Here is a 15,734-nt window from a genome sequence, read left to right as displayed (position 1 = left end):
AGGACCGGCGCGGCCAAGCATAATAAGGCCTGGATCTGCCGGCCCCAGCTTCCTGCCTTCAGAGACCACAGGTAGACGTGGGACATCAGGCGACCCTCACTTTCTTCTGTTGGCTCTCAGAGAGCGGTGGGCCTTTCTATGAGCACAAGTCCTCAGGTAAAGAGACAGGAGCCACAGGCCTTCCCAGGAGTCAAACTGAGAACTCTGAGTGACGACTAAGGGGAACATGCCCCACCCGCTGAGCTGTGGGGACGACAAAGAGTCTAGCCTTGCCCCTGCTTTCAGCACTTGAAGGCTCAGGACAGGGCAGTCGGGCCGAGGCTCCTTTACATCAGGTCTAAGGGAGGTGAGACCCTTAGCCTGAAGGTAAAGCCATCAGAGGGCAGAAGGGTGGGTCCCAGGCCCTACGTGAAGCCAGCTGAGAGCACTGAATAGGGACTGAGGACCCAGTGATCCCAGGATAGAAAGGACTCCACAGAGCTGTCAGCACTGTGTTCCCCCTGTCAGGCCGGTGAGATGGGCCACCCCTCACTTCCTCCTCATGGGTTCCCGGGACCACTCAGGTGTCAACTGCAGAGCAACAGAGGGGAGGAAGCCCAGGCCCTGGCTGCCGTCCACCTAAAGATCCTGAAGATGAACTGAGCAGACTCCCCGCCCTAGAACACGGAAGGTCCCACTGGCAGCCCCTTCTGTCACCCCAGTGACACTCAGGTAGGCTGGCAGCCTGTAGCCCAAGGCTCACTCTACCGTCCGCCACAGGGGTCTCAGGGGACAGGCTGAGCAGGAGAACAGGAGCCCTGTGGGTCCTCGAGCAGTGCCCTCAAGGACCCCGCAGAAGTGGCCTTGGTTAAAGCCAGGGAGGAATCTCCCCGCTGAAGGTGCTCACGGCATCTCCTTGTCCCTCCCCCAGGTGCCCTCGTTGCCTGCCTTCCTGCGCACACTCCCGCCTGCTGGCCCTGACCTGTGTCATCATGCCTCGGGGCCGGAAGAGCAAGCGCCGTGCCCGCGAGAAACGCCACCAGGCCCGGGGGGAGACTCAGAGTCTCAAGGGTGCCCAGGCCACTGAGGTGGCGGTGGCGGCGGCAAAAGAGATACAAGAGTCGCCCTCCTCCCCCGCTTCTGTTTCTCGGGGTACTCCCCCGAGCTCCCCTGCTGCTGGCACTCACCAGAAGCCTCAGGGAGCCCCAGCCACGAGCTCTCGTGATGCAGGGGTTTCATGCCCAGGATCTGAAGAGGGTGCCCAGAGCCAAGGTGAGGAGAGCGAGTCACTCATGAGCGGGCCTGCCCCATCCTGGACGGTTCGCCTTTCCCTCACCTACCTGGACACTGGTGGTTGCAGCATGCCCAGAGATCCTGCCTCTCGTGGTCAAGGACCACTGCTAGGTTTCCAGCCATACCAGGACCAAGCAAGACAAAACCGCCAGCACAGGTTGACGCAGGCGCACCAAGACCTACAAGGTGACTCAAGGTAACCCAGGGTTCATTACGCCTCATTTGAAATAACTTAGCATTGCGGCTTTTGCTTCCCGGCCCCACCCCATGGGTTCTGCTTGGGTGCTTATGGGTAAGTGCCTGCATACTAGCAGGAAAGTTATATAGCCTAAAGCTGTCAATCGATTTGTCAGTCAAATAACACAGGACACAGGGAGGGACCACCACTCTACAAAACACAGCCCTACCCCATTTTGGGGCTGCTTCTGGTTTCCAGACAGCCCGCTCTCCTGTTTTCTTGGGAGCGTACCTTTGCTCTGCTTAACTGAACTCTTGCTACTTAAAACTGCTCTTCGCCTCTCGACTGAATTCTTCCTCTTTGGGAGGGCAAGAGTCCAGGAAATCGCCATTCTGCTGGTGACAGTATGGATCGCATATTCATTACTTTTATCAGGTACAAGTTAAAGTTTTGATATTTCATAAAACCAATTTAGAAACCTTCCATTTTTTTTTTATGACCTAGAACAAGAAAACACAGCAATGGAAGAGGGATTTCCATGGAACTGTGAATAGACTCGGCAGTAAAATCATGTCGGTCAAGTAAAAAAAGAAAAGAAAAAGCGTACATGGTGGTACATTTTTGGTTTGTTTTATTCTTTTAGTGCTTCTTTTTGTAAAACTGAAAGATGTTTTCTTAGATTATTCAAGATTGTGAGAGAAATTAAACAATAATAAAGTAGACATCCTTATCGTTGCCACTCTTATTCCCAACCATTAATTGAGCATCTACTCTTTGGAAGGCTCCGTGGCAGAACTGGGGATGGTAATAAAAAGAAGACTGAGTCACTGTCCAGAGAACTTTAGAGCCTAGGAGCTGCTGCCATATCAAGAAGATGGTGAGACACACTCTGAGACCTAAATAAATGGCAAGTTAAAACAAGGGGTGAGAAAGAGAGGAGGTTCCAGATGACAGCAGTCAAGTGCAAATGCTCTGAAGCAAGGAAGTCTGGAGCTTTGGGACACTGCAGTTCCCTTGAGGAGGTGATTTTAAGTTAGGCGGGATGGTGGGCTAAATGAGGCCGAGTGAATTGTGGTGGGGGAGGGTGGGACCCTTAGATGGTGGGCCTCAGAGTTGACAGACTCAAGACTGGAATGGAAGCTTACCCTGAATTTTTACTTTGGGACTGTGGGTAAAACAGAGAGAATCTCCACCCGGGGCAGGAATAAAATGGCTTCCGTGTTCCTGTCCCAGTGCAGGTGAACACAGTGCACAAACTAGGTGTTTTAGTCCCATCGCCTCCAGGGAGTTTCTGAGAAACAAGGATGATACTTCCTGGAAGTGAGATGTCAAGAAGCCACTGTGATAGCACTCTTTGCACTGGGGTCAAAGGGCCAGAGGCCACTCCATTAAAGGGATGTTCTACTACTTAAGTGTAATCTGGGGAACTCCAAATGAAGGCTACAGTTTTTGGTGGTGGTGAAATTATAATGAAAATAGGGGTGGTTTGGATGAAAAGGCACCTGGGAGGGAAGCTGTTGGTCCTTGACGCAAATTCTAGAACCTCTGAGTAGCATCCAGCTGGGAGAGATTCCTCTACACTCAAATGACATATTTACAAATGGGGAAGATTTACATAGTTTTACTGTCTAAGCAGTTTTGTTCGTTCCAAAGGTGCTGCGTATCGTATTTTCTGACATCTCATGAGATTAAAGAAAAAAATCCCAAAGAGTTGGTATTACGGTCTGGGGTCACAGTTATCGCAGTAATAGATGCCATTCTTGAAAGACCATCGTTGCAAGTGCTTTACAAACACCACGTATATTACAACAGCTCTACAAGGTAGGGCTTATCAGACTCACTTTGCACATGATGAACTTGCAATTTTCTCAAGTTCACAAGACTTGTGACAGAGCTGGGACTAGACCCTTGGTCTGAACTCGTCCAGAGGCCACACTGTTCCACTCTTCCCGGCCGGAGGCAGACCTAGTATCCTTTAATTCACTTGTCTCCTCACTACTTCAAACTGTATTTCAGGCAATTTAAAAAATAAAAAGCAAGCAAGCAGACAAAAAACCCTGTAGCCAAAGGACTATAAACAGTCCTGATGAAGGAAGGTTAACACAAGAATAAACCGTAATTTGGGGATTGTCTGTGGGCTTCATTTATCTAGAGTCCTCCTGCCCCTCGCGCCAGGGTTCCCTGAAAGCTCACTGCCCTGGTCCCGGCACGTGTGTCCAGCTCCAGCACTTTCCCACGTTAGAGCTCCTTTCTCCTGAGACTTCCCCAGTGTGCCCTCAAGTCCAACTCTGGAATCTGTTAATGGTGTGTTGAGACTGGCCTCTGAATAAATACACCAATGAGTGAGCTTACCTAGGAGGTCAATATCCAAAGCCTCCCTCATAAGTTGGAGATGAGGACCTGAATAGACATTTCTACAAAGAGGATACACCAGTGGCCAAACAGTACATGAAAAGATGCTCAATATCATTAGTCACTAGGGAAATGTATACAAAACAGACAGAGTGGGATGCCATTTCACTAGGTTGGTTATAAAAATGGAAAATAACAAGTGTTTGCGAGGATATGAAGAAATTGGATCCCTCATACATTGCTGGTAAGAATGTCAAATGGCTCAGCCTCTTTGGAAAACAGTTTGGTAGGTCCTCAAATTTAAACAAAGAATTACCGTATGACCCAGCAATTCCATTCCTAGGTATATAACCAAAATAACTTAAAAATTGTATTCAAACAAATCTTTGTACCCAAATATTCAAAGAAGCATTATTCACAAAAGCCAAAAAATGCAAACAACGCAAAATTCCCATCACTGAATGAACGGACAAACAAAATGTGGTATATTCTTACAATGGAATATTATTCAGTCATAAAAAGGAATGAAGTACGGATAACTGAGAGACCATGGATGAACCTTGGAGACATTCTGATAAATGATAAATGAAAGGAGTCAGAAACAAAAGGTCACATATTATATGACACCATTTACATGAATTATCCAGGATAAGCAAATTCATAGAGACAGAAAGCAGATTGATGGATGCCCGGGGCTAGGGAGAGGTATGAATGAGAAGTAACTTTTTGAAGGGTAAGAGGTTTTGTAAGCAGAGAGAAGGAATTGGGAAGATGGGGGAAGAGTAAGACGTGGAGATCACCTTCCTCCCCACAGATACACCAGAAATACATCTACACATGGAACAACTCCTACAGAACACCTACTGAACACTGGCAGAAGACCTCAGACCTCCAAAAGGCAGGAAACTCCCCATGTACCTGGGTAGGGCAAAAGAAAAAAGAATAAACAGAGACAAAAGGATATGGACGGGACCTGCACCAGTGGGAGGGAGCTGTGAAGGCGGAAATGTTTTCACACACTAGAAGCCCCTTCGCGGGCGGAGACTGCGGGTGGCGGAGGGGGGAAGCTTCGGAGCCGCGGAGGAGACCACAGCAACAGGGGTGCGGAGGGCAAAGCGGAGAGATTCCAGCGCAGAGGATCGGTGCCGACCGGCACTCAGCAGAGCGGCAGTCACCAGCCCGAGAGGCTTGTCTGCTCACCCTCCGGGATGGGCGGGGCTGGGAGCAGAGGCTCGGGCTCTGGTCGGAGCGCAGGGAGACGACTGGGGTTGGTGGCGTCAACACAGCCTGCATGGGGTTAGCGCACCACGGCTAGCCGAGAGGGAGTCCGGGGAAAAGTCTGGAGCTGCCGAAGAGGCAAGAGATTTTTTCTTCCTTCTTTGTTTCCTGGTGCGCGAGGAGAGGGGATTAAGAGCGCTGCTTAAAGGAGCTCCAGAAACGGGCGCAAGCCGCGGCTAAAAGCGCGGACCCCAGAGACGGGCATGAGACGCTAAGGCTGCTGCCGCCGCCACCAAGAAACCTGTGTGCAAGCACAGGTCCTATCCACACCCCCCTTCCGGGGAGCCTGTGCAGCCCGCCACTGCCAGAGGCCCGGGATCCAGGGACAACTTCCCCAGGGGGAACGCACGGCGCGCCTCAGGCTGGTGCAACGTCACGCCGGCCTCTGCCCCCGCAGGCTCGCCCCGCCCTCCGTGCCCCTCCCTCCCCCCAGCCTGAGTGAGCCAGAGCCCCCAAATCAGCGGCTCCTTTAACCCCGTCCTGTGTGAGCGAAGAACAGACGCCCACCGGCGACCTACATGCAGAGGCGGGGCCAAATCCAAAGCTGAGCCCCTGGGAGCTGTGAGAACAAAGAAGAGAAAGGGAAATCTCTCCCAGCAGCCTCAGAAGCAGTGGATTAAAGCTCCACAATCAACTTGATGTACCCTGCATCTGTGGATTACAAGAATAGACAACGAATCATCCCAAATTAAGGAGGTGGAATTTGAGAGCAAGATTTATGATTTTTTTCCCCTTTTCCTCTTTTTGTGAGTGTGTATGTGTACGCTTCTGTGTGAGATTTTGTCTGTATAGCTTTGCTTCCACCATTTGTCCTAGGGTTCTATCCGTCTGGTTTTTTTTGTTTGATTTTTATTATTTTTAAAAATTTTTTTTCTTAATAATTATTATTTATTTTAAAAACTTTATTTTATTATACTTTATCTTCTTTCTTTCTTTCTTTCCTTCCTTCCCTCCTTTAGATAACTAATCATCCCAAATTGAGGAGGTGGATTTTGAGAGCAAGATTTATGATTTTTTTCGCCTTTTCCTCTTTTTGTGTGTGTGTATGTGTATGCTTCTGTGTGAGAGTTTGTCTGTATAGCTTTGCTTCCACCATTTGTCCTAGGGTTCTATCAATCCGCTTTTTTAAAATATTTTTCTTAATAATTTTATTTTAATAACTTTATATTTTATCTTACTTTATTTTATTTTACTTTATCTTCTCTCTCTTTCTTTCTTTCTTTCCTTCCTTCCCTCCTTCCTCCCTCCCTCCCTCATTTCTTTCTTTCTTTCCTTCTTTCTTTCTTACTTTCTTTCTTTCTACTTCTACTAATTCTTTCTTTCTACTTTTTCTCCCTTTTATTCTGAGCCAAGGCTCTTGGTGCTGCAGCCAGGAGTCAGTGCTGTGCCTCTGAGGTGGGAGAGCCAACTTAAGGACACTGGTCCACAAGAGACCTCACAGCTCCACATAATATCAAATGGTGAAAATCTCGCAGAGATCTCCATCTCAACACCAGCACCCAGCTTCACTCAATGACCAGCAAGCTACAGTGCTGGACACCCTATACCAAACAACTAGCAAGACAGGAACTCAACCCCACCCATTAGCAGAGAGGCTGCCCAAAATCATAATAAGTCCACAGACACCCCAAAACACACCACCAGACGTGGACCTGCCACCAGAAAGACAAGATCCAGCCTCATCCACCAGAACGCAGGCACTAGTCCCCTCCACCAGGAAGCCTACACAACCCACTGAACCAACCTTAGCCACTGGGGACAGACACCAAAAACAACGGGAACTACGAACCTGCAGTCTGCAAAAACGAGACCCCAAACACAGTAAGATAAGCAAAATGAGAAGACAGAAAAACACACAGCAGATGAAGGAGCAAGATAAAAACCCACCAGACCTAACAAATGAAGAGGAAATAGGCAGTCTACCTGAAAAAGAATTCAGAATAATGATAGTAAAGATGATCCAAAATCTTGGAAATAGAACAGACAAAATATAAGAAACATTTATCAAGGGCCTAGAAGAACTAAAGATGAAACAAGCAAGGATGAACAACACAATAAATGAAATTAAAAGTACTCTAGATGGGATCAATAGCAGAATAACTGAGGCAGAGGAACGGATAAGTGACCTGGAAGATAAAATAGTGGAAATAACTACTGCAGAGCAGAATAAAGAAAAAAGAATGAAAAGAACTGAGGACAGTCTCAGAGACTTCTGGGACAATATTACACACACCAACATTCGGATTATAGGGGTTCCAGAAGAAGAAGAGAAAAAGAAACGGACTGAGAAAATATTTCAAGAGATTATAGCTGAAACCTTCCCTAATATGGGAAAGGAAATAGTTAATCAAGTCCAGGAAGCACAGAGAGTCCCATACAGGATAAATCCAAGGAGAAATATGCCAAGACACATACTAATCAAACTGTCAAAAATTAAATACAAAGAAAACATATTAAAAGCAGGAAGGGAAAAAACAACAAAAAATACACAAGGGAATCCCCATAAGGTTAACAGCTGATCTCTCAGCAGAAACTCTGCAAGCCAGAAGGGACTGGCAGGACATATTTAAAGTGATGAAGGAGAAAAACCTGCAGCCAAGATTACTCTACCCAGCAAGGATCTCATTCAGAATTGATGGAGAAATTAAAACCTTTACAAACAAGCAAAAGCTAAGAGAATTCAGCACCACCAAACCAGCTCTACAACAACTGCTAAAGGAACTTCTCTAAGCAAGAAAGACCAGAGAAGGAAAAGACCTACAATAACGAACCCAAAACAATTAAGAAAATGGGAATAGCAACATACATATCTATAATTACCTTAAATGTAAATGGACTAAATGCTCCCACCAAAAGACACAGATTTGCTGAATCGATACAAAAACAAGACCAATATAGATGCTGTCTACAAGAGACCCACTTCAGAGCTAGGGACACGAACAGACTGAAAGCAAGGGGATGGAAAAAGATATTCCATGCAAATGGAAACCAAAAGAAAGCTGGAGTAGCAATTTTCATATCAGAAAAACAGACTTTAAAATAAAGACTAATAGAGGAGACAAAGAAGGACACTACATAATGATCAAGGGATCGATCCAAAAAGAAGATATAACAATTGTAAATATTTATGCACCCAACAAAGGAGCAACTCAATACATAAGGCAAATACTAACAGCCATAAAAGGGGAAATCGACAGTAACACATTCATAGTAGGGGACTTTAACACCCCACTTTCACCAATGGACAGATCATCCAAAATGAAAATAAATAAGGAAACACAAGCTTTAAATGATATGTTAAACAAGATGGACTTAATTGATATTTATAGGACATGCCATGCAAAAACAACAGAATACACATTTTTCTCAAGTGCTCGTGGAACATTCTGCAGAATACATCATATCTTGGGTCTCAAATCAAACCTTGGTAAATTTAAGAAAACTGAAATTGTATCAAGTATCTTTTCTGACCACAACACTATGAGACTCGATATCAATTACAGGAAAAGATCTGTCAAAAATACAAACACATGGAGGCTAAACAATACACTTCTTAATAATGAAGTGATCACTGAAGAAATCAAAGAGGAAATAAAAAAATACCTAGAAACAAATGAGAATGGAGACACGGAGACCCAAAACCTATGGGATGCAGCAAAAGCAGTTCTAAGAGGGAATTTTATAGCAATACAAGCCACCTTAAGAAACAAGAAACATCTCGAAAAAACAACCTAACCTTGCACCTAAAGCAATTAGAGAAAGAAGAACAAAAAACCCCCAAAGTTAGCAGAAGGAAAGAAATCATAAAAATCAGATGAGAAATAAATGAAAAAGAAATGAAGGAAATGATAGCAAAGATCAATAAAACCAAAAGCTGGTTCTTTGAGAAGATAAACAAAACAGATACACCATTAGCTGGACTCATCAAGAAAAAAAGGGAGAAGCCTCAAATCAATAGAATTAGACATGAAAAAGGAGAAGTAACAACTGACACTGCAGAAATACAAACGATCATGAGAGATTACTACAAGCAACTCTATGCCAATAAAATGGATAACCTGGAAGAAATGGACAAATTCTTAGAAATGCACAACCTGCCAAGACTGAGTCAGGAAGAAATAGAAAATGTGAACAGACCAATCACAAGCACTAAAATTCAAACTGTGATTAAAAATCTTCCAACAAACAAAAGCCCAGGACCAGATGGCTTCATAGGAAAATTCTATCAAACATTTAGAGAAGAGGTAACACCTATCCTTCTCAAACTCTTCCAAAATACAGCAGAGGGAGGAACACTCCCAAATCTATTCTACAAGGCCACCATCACCTTGATACCAAAACCAGACAAGGATGTCACAAAGAAAGAAAACTACAGACCAATATCACTGATGAACATAGATGCAAAAATCCTCAAAAAAAAAACCTAGCAAGCAGAATCCAACAGCACATCGAAAGGATCATACACCATGAACCAGTGGGGTTTATTCCAGGAATGCAAGGATTCTTCAATAGACGGAAATCAATCAACATGATACACCATATTAACAAATGGAAGGAGAAAAACCAGATGATCATCTCAATAGATGCAGAGAAAGCTTTCGACAAAATTCAACACCCATTTATGATAAAAACCCTCCAGAAAGTAGACATAGATGGAAATTTCCTCAACATAATAAAGGCCATATATCACATACCCACAGCCAACATCATCCTCAATGGTACAAAACTGAAATCATTTCCACTAAGATCAGGAACAAGACAAGGTTGTCCACTCGCACCACTATTATTCAACATAGTTTTGGAAGTTTTAGCCATAGCAATCAGAGAAGAAAAAGAAATAAAAGAAATCCAAATTGGAAAAGAAGAAGTAAAGCTATCACTGTTTGCAGATGACATGATACTCTACGTAGAGAATCCTAAAGATGCTACCAGAAAACTACTAGAGGTAATCAATGAATCTGGTAAAGTAGCAGGATACAAAATTAATGCACAGAAATCTCTTGCATTCCTATGCACTTATGATGAAAAATCTGAAAGTGACGTTAAGAAAACACTCCCATTCACCACTGCAACAAAAAGAATAAAATATCTAGGAATAAACCTACCTAAGTAGACAAAAGACCTGTATACAGAAAATTATAAGTCACTGATAAAAGAAATTAAAGATGATACAAATAGAGGGAGAGATATACCATGTTCTTGGGTCAGAAGAATCAACATTGTGAAAATGACTCTATTACCCAAAGCAATCTACAGATTCAATGCAAGCCCTATCAAACTACCACTGGCATTTTTCACAGAACTAGATCAAAAAAATTTGCAATTTGTATGGAAACACAAAAGACCCAGAATAGCCAAAGCAATCTTGAGAAAGAAAAATGGAGCTGGAGGAATCAGGCTCCCTGACTTTAGACTGCACTACAAAGCTACAGTGATCAAGACAGTATGGTACTGGCACAGAAACACAAATATAGATCAATGAAACAGGATAGAAAGTCCAGAGATAAACCCACGCACATATGGTCACCTTATCTTTGATAAAGGAGGCAAGAATATACAGTGGAGAAAAGACAGCCTCTTCAATAAGTCGTGCTGGGAAAACTGGACAGCTACATGTACAAGAATGAAGTTAGAACACTCCCTAACACCATACACAAAAATGAACTCAAAATGGATTAAAGACCTAAATGTAAGGCCAGACACCATCAAACTCTTAGAGGAAAACATAGGCAGAACACTCTATAACATAAATCACAGCAAGATCCTTTTTCACCCACCTCCTAGAGAAATGGACATAAACACAGAAATAAACAAATGGGACCTAATGAAACTTAAAACCTTTTGCACAGCAAAGGAAACCATAAACAAGACCAAAAGACAACCCTCAGAATGGGAGAAAATATTTGCAAATGATGCAACTGACCAAAGATTAATCTCCAGAACATACAAGCAACTCATGCAGCTCAATATGAAAAAAACAAACAGCCCAATCCAAACATGGGCAGAAGACCTAAATAGACATTTCTCCAAAGAACTAATACAGATTGCCAACAGACACATGAAAGAATGCTCAACATCATTAATCATTAGAGAAATGCAAATCAAAACTACAATGCAATATCATCTCACACTGGTCAGAATGGCCATCATCAAAAAGTCTACAAACAGTAAATGCTGGAGAGGGTGTGGAGAAAAGGGAACCCTCTTGCGCTGTTGGTGGGAATGTAAATTGATACAGCCACTATGGAGAACAGGATGGACGTTCCTTAAAAAACTAAAAATAGAACTACCATAAGACCCAGCAATCCCACTACTGGGCATATACCCTGAGAAAACCATAATTCAAAAAGAGGCGTGTAGCAAAATGTTCATTGCAGCTCTATTTACAATAGCCAGGACATGGAAGCAACCTAAGTGTCCATCAACAGATGAATGGATAAAGAAGATGTGGCACATATATACAATGGAATATTACTTGGCCATATAAAGGAACGAAATTGAGGTGTTTGTAGTGAGGCGGATGGACCTAGAGACTGTCATACAGAGTGAAGTAAGTCAGAAAGAAAAAAACAAATACCATATGCTAACACATATATTTGGAATCTAAAAAAAAGAAATGGTTCTGAGGAATCTAGGGGCAGGGCAGGAATAAAGACACAGATGTAGAGAATGCACTTGAGGACACAGGGAGGGGGAAGGGTAAGCTGGGAGGAAGTGAGGGAGTGGCAATGGACATATATACACAACCAAATGTAAACTAGATAGCTAGTGGGAAACAGTCACATAGCACAGGGAGATCAGCTCGGTGCTTTGTGACCCCCTCCAGGGGTGGGATAGGGAGGGTGGGAAGGAGATGCAAGAAGGCGGGGATATGGGGATATATGGATATGTAGAGTTGATTCACTTTGTGATACAACAGAAACTAATACACCTTTGTAAAGCAATTATACTCCAATAAAGATGTTAAAAAGTAAATAAGTGAAGTTTATTAGTCATCAAATGCAACTTTTTGAGGTAGTTGCAAGTTACTGTTTTTAAAAAATGGAAAGCAAGACAACATTGAAAAAATACATTCTTTAGAGAAATACAACTGATATTGAGTTGCCCAAAATTTCGTTACATAGCATCTTACGGAAAACCCCGAACGAACTTTTGGCCAACCCAACACATTGTTAGAAACATATATATTGTAGTTAAAAACCTGACAAAGGTATGTGGATATGTAACCAGTATAATTATTTCATCTCTGTTAAGTTTTATGTTCAGAATATGAATAAAAGGATTGTTTGTTTCAAAGTGTGTAGATACATGATTTTTCAGAAATCATTTTGGACAATAACTTTTGAACAGAACTAATTTTAGCTTCATGAACACAAATCAAATATTATAAAATGTATATCTTTTGTTATTTTAGTATGCCCTTTGAATTTACCATCTTCCCAGTTAGGACAATAAATTATATGGCCACCCTGCCCATAAACATCTCTATCTATCTCTGAGTGATGGATGCTCCTCTATTAGCTCAGTCACTATCCTTTTATGATATCTCTTAACATTTCAATTAATAAGGTAAATCACCAAATACACACTTTGTATATAAAATAGTAAAAGAAAAAGAGGATAAAAGAGTTTATATTAATAAACAGAATGTATAATAACTATAGTTTTCTTTTCTACAACTAGTCATGTGCTTGTATACAGTACTTATATGTTCCTGCTTCTGTTGCACATTTTATGTTCCCTTTACCTCCAGATAAAACGTCAACTGGTCATAGTACTTTTCCTGGTGGGATGACTCAAAACTTCATTTCTGAAGTTTCTGAGCTTAGTGTTGCTCCCTGTACTTACTCGATGTGTTCTGCTATTAATTTTTACCATTAGAAATAATGACAACAGGCGCCTTTCTGTCTTTGATTTCATCAGGTAGATTACTGTCCCAGTATCAGTGAAGGACTCAGTCCCTGGTTCTGAAACTAATCCTCACCCAACTCCTGGAAGTGGAGTTTTAGTCCTATTTAATCTTTGGTCCTTTCCTCCATCTTGGATGGTCCCTTAGCCTCGTCTCCACCAATTTCTAGCTCCCTCCACTTCACCGCATTTGTGCGCCAATATTTTTTCCAGCCTGCGTCATGGTTAAAGCCTCTTGGATTATGGAAGTTAACAGCAATTTTAGTTCTTTAGAATTGACATACCAAACACATTTATTTTCCTCCTCTGTGAATGCTGAAAAAAGTATGTTCAATTTTAAGTTAAAGGTAGATATATTATCAAATTGATTAATATTTAGTTTTTAAAAGGAGCTTACATTCCATAATATAATTTACTACTTGATATATGTCATATGAATTCCCAGGGAAAATCATTTTAACTCTTTATTCATTTATACTTAACCCATCAAAAAGCTGTATTTTTAAAATCTGTAACCAAGAGAATTGCATCTTAAAATAAAGTTCAATCTTGTAAGTTATGAGTTTTTAAATGAAAACTCATCACAATGTAATGGCTTTTTACAAAATAACAAAAAGTTATCGTTCCTAATTTAAATTGCAGCTGGGAAGAATTTTACAATATCTATCTTAACTGACCCTATGAACAGGAAAAAATCCATCACTGTCTAGCTTCCTCTTATTCTATACACAATAAGCGTCACTTCAAGAAAAGACTAAAACATTTTTTGGGGAAATTATTAGTTTTCTCTTTGACTTATAGTACACTCTCGCTTTTATAATTTTTCTTTTCATTTCTAAAGGAACAACGAAACAAAACCTACAATAGCTACAGAAGCAAACAACAAGAGACTGAAGTTGAAAGAACAATCCATTCTTCCGTTATATGTTTGCTAGCTCTATTTTGCCACTATAATAATCTATTAAATTTATTTAGTGCTTTGTGGTTTATAAAGTACTTTCACAATGTGTAATCTTACATTTGATCCTCAAATAACTCTGAGATATCTACTGTGTGTAATTTTTCCTGAAACAGAGATGTGCTGGCTTACACATATTTTTTCCACCTCTCTTCAAGACCAATGATAAACACAGCTAAGATTACTCACTATGTCCCAAAATTCACCCTGGGTAGTATTAAACCCATAAATTCAATCTCATTAACATCAGGCTTGACCACCAACCATTGTTACCCAATTTGTTCAATGTTGTTCTTCCAAAAATATTATAAAAACACCACTGAGCCGAATGAATGTGTAACTTAATCAAAATCACATGGAATTCAGTTACTCCAATTAAAATGCTTTAAATAAATCATTTAGGTTACCACAGACCATGTATACATATAGCTGATTCACTATGCTGTACAGTATAAACTAACACAATATTGTAAAGCAAGTATACTCCAATAAAAAACAAAACTAAATCAAAGAGTTTTGCCATATTTATGCTATAATCCTCAACAGAAAAATAAAGAGATATCCAGAGAGAACTTAAAGGGCATAAACTGTCCAAAGAGCTACACTAAAATGAAAGATTACTCAGTGTCATTGGATAAAAGAATGTGAAGATAGTATTTAGCTTTATAGCTTACAATTAAGATCTTCCCCTATAGGTTATGTTTTCATGGTTTAGGTTGGCCTATGACTGCTGTCTTTTTCAGTTTTATGTGTGCCCTGGTACAGAATCTATTAGAAAATTCAGAATTATTTAAATGCTTCATGTATAGCTTTGGCTTTAGCATTTTTAGAGATTTGGGATTGGATCTACGGGGCTTGCTTGAATATATTATACAATCAAAATAATTTTGGCTGAAAGCAAGGTAGTCAATACATCTGGTCAAAACCGTGGGAAAAAATAATAATTACTCCTGGGTATTTTGTCTACTGGTAATTTTGGTGCAGCCTGGGGCCATTTTGTAACAATGTTTTGTAGATATATTGTATTTTGTAGGATTTTTCAGGTTTATTACACTACCTGTTTCCTTTCTTTACAATTCATTGCCAGTTATTCTAGCTTTGTCCTGCCATGTGCAACATAAGAGAACCAGCTAAAACAAAGTATTTAACTGCATAGACAAATTGGCTTTTCATGCTTCTATTTTTTATAGTGTCCATATCTATATATATTAGGCTGAAATGTGGAATTATTGTTTTTATAAATCAAAGTGAATAACAGTAGTTTCACATTGTTTAAACTCATATATATCTAATATATGTATATACAATTTGGAAATTTATACATTGAGATGTTGATAATGGTTACCTTTGAAAGATTAGATGATAGTGATTTTTGGTTTTCTTTTATACATCTGTATATTTTATTTTTGAGGAATGAGCAGCCTTGATTTGTAATAAGGACAAAAATATCAGAAAACAGTATACAACAACAAAATGAGTGATTCTAGGGGAAAAAATGTGACTTGAGGTATATATTTTTAAATTTCCCACCTGAATTGATGGCGCCAACAATTTATTACCTATTTTACTTTGATTGCTAGTAGCTATCCCAAACAACATATCCATAGCTAAACTCATATTTTCCCCAACCTCAGCCCCTCTCCCTTCTGAATGGTCTTCCCTTTCTCAGTAAAAGGCAATTTCATCTTCAGTTTCCTCAGGCCTAAAATCTTTGGGTTTATCTTAGACTCCTTCCTTTCTCTCACTCCTCACATTCAATCCAATAGGAAATATCACCACTTTCACCCC

At 41.2% G+C, this 15,734-nt stretch overlaps 1 protein-coding gene across 1 annotated transcript in view; it reads left to right on the top strand.

Annotated features, from left to right (window-relative positions):
- Positions 1 to 15,734, top strand: part of LOC111167541 (melanoma-associated antigen B18-like) — a 166,224-nt gene that overhangs the window by 1,220 nt on the left and 149,270 nt on the right. The window contains exon 2 of the mRNA XM_089904944.1: positions 911 to 1,251. Coding sequence (XP_089761070.1) covers positions 911 to 1,251 — 341 coding nt within the window. The remainder of the gene's footprint in view (positions 1 to 910; positions 1,252 to 15,734) is intronic.

Source organism: Delphinapterus leucas, chromosome X (genome assembly GCF_059928025.1).
Source record: "Delphinapterus leucas isolate spDelLeu-1000000601 "Yukka" chromosome X, BTC_Dleu_Yukka2, whole genome shotgun sequence".
NCBI classification, from domain to species: Eukaryota; Metazoa; Chordata; class Mammalia; order Artiodactyla; family Monodontidae; genus Delphinapterus; species Delphinapterus leucas.
This window is presented reverse-complemented; position numbering and strand designations above follow the sequence as displayed.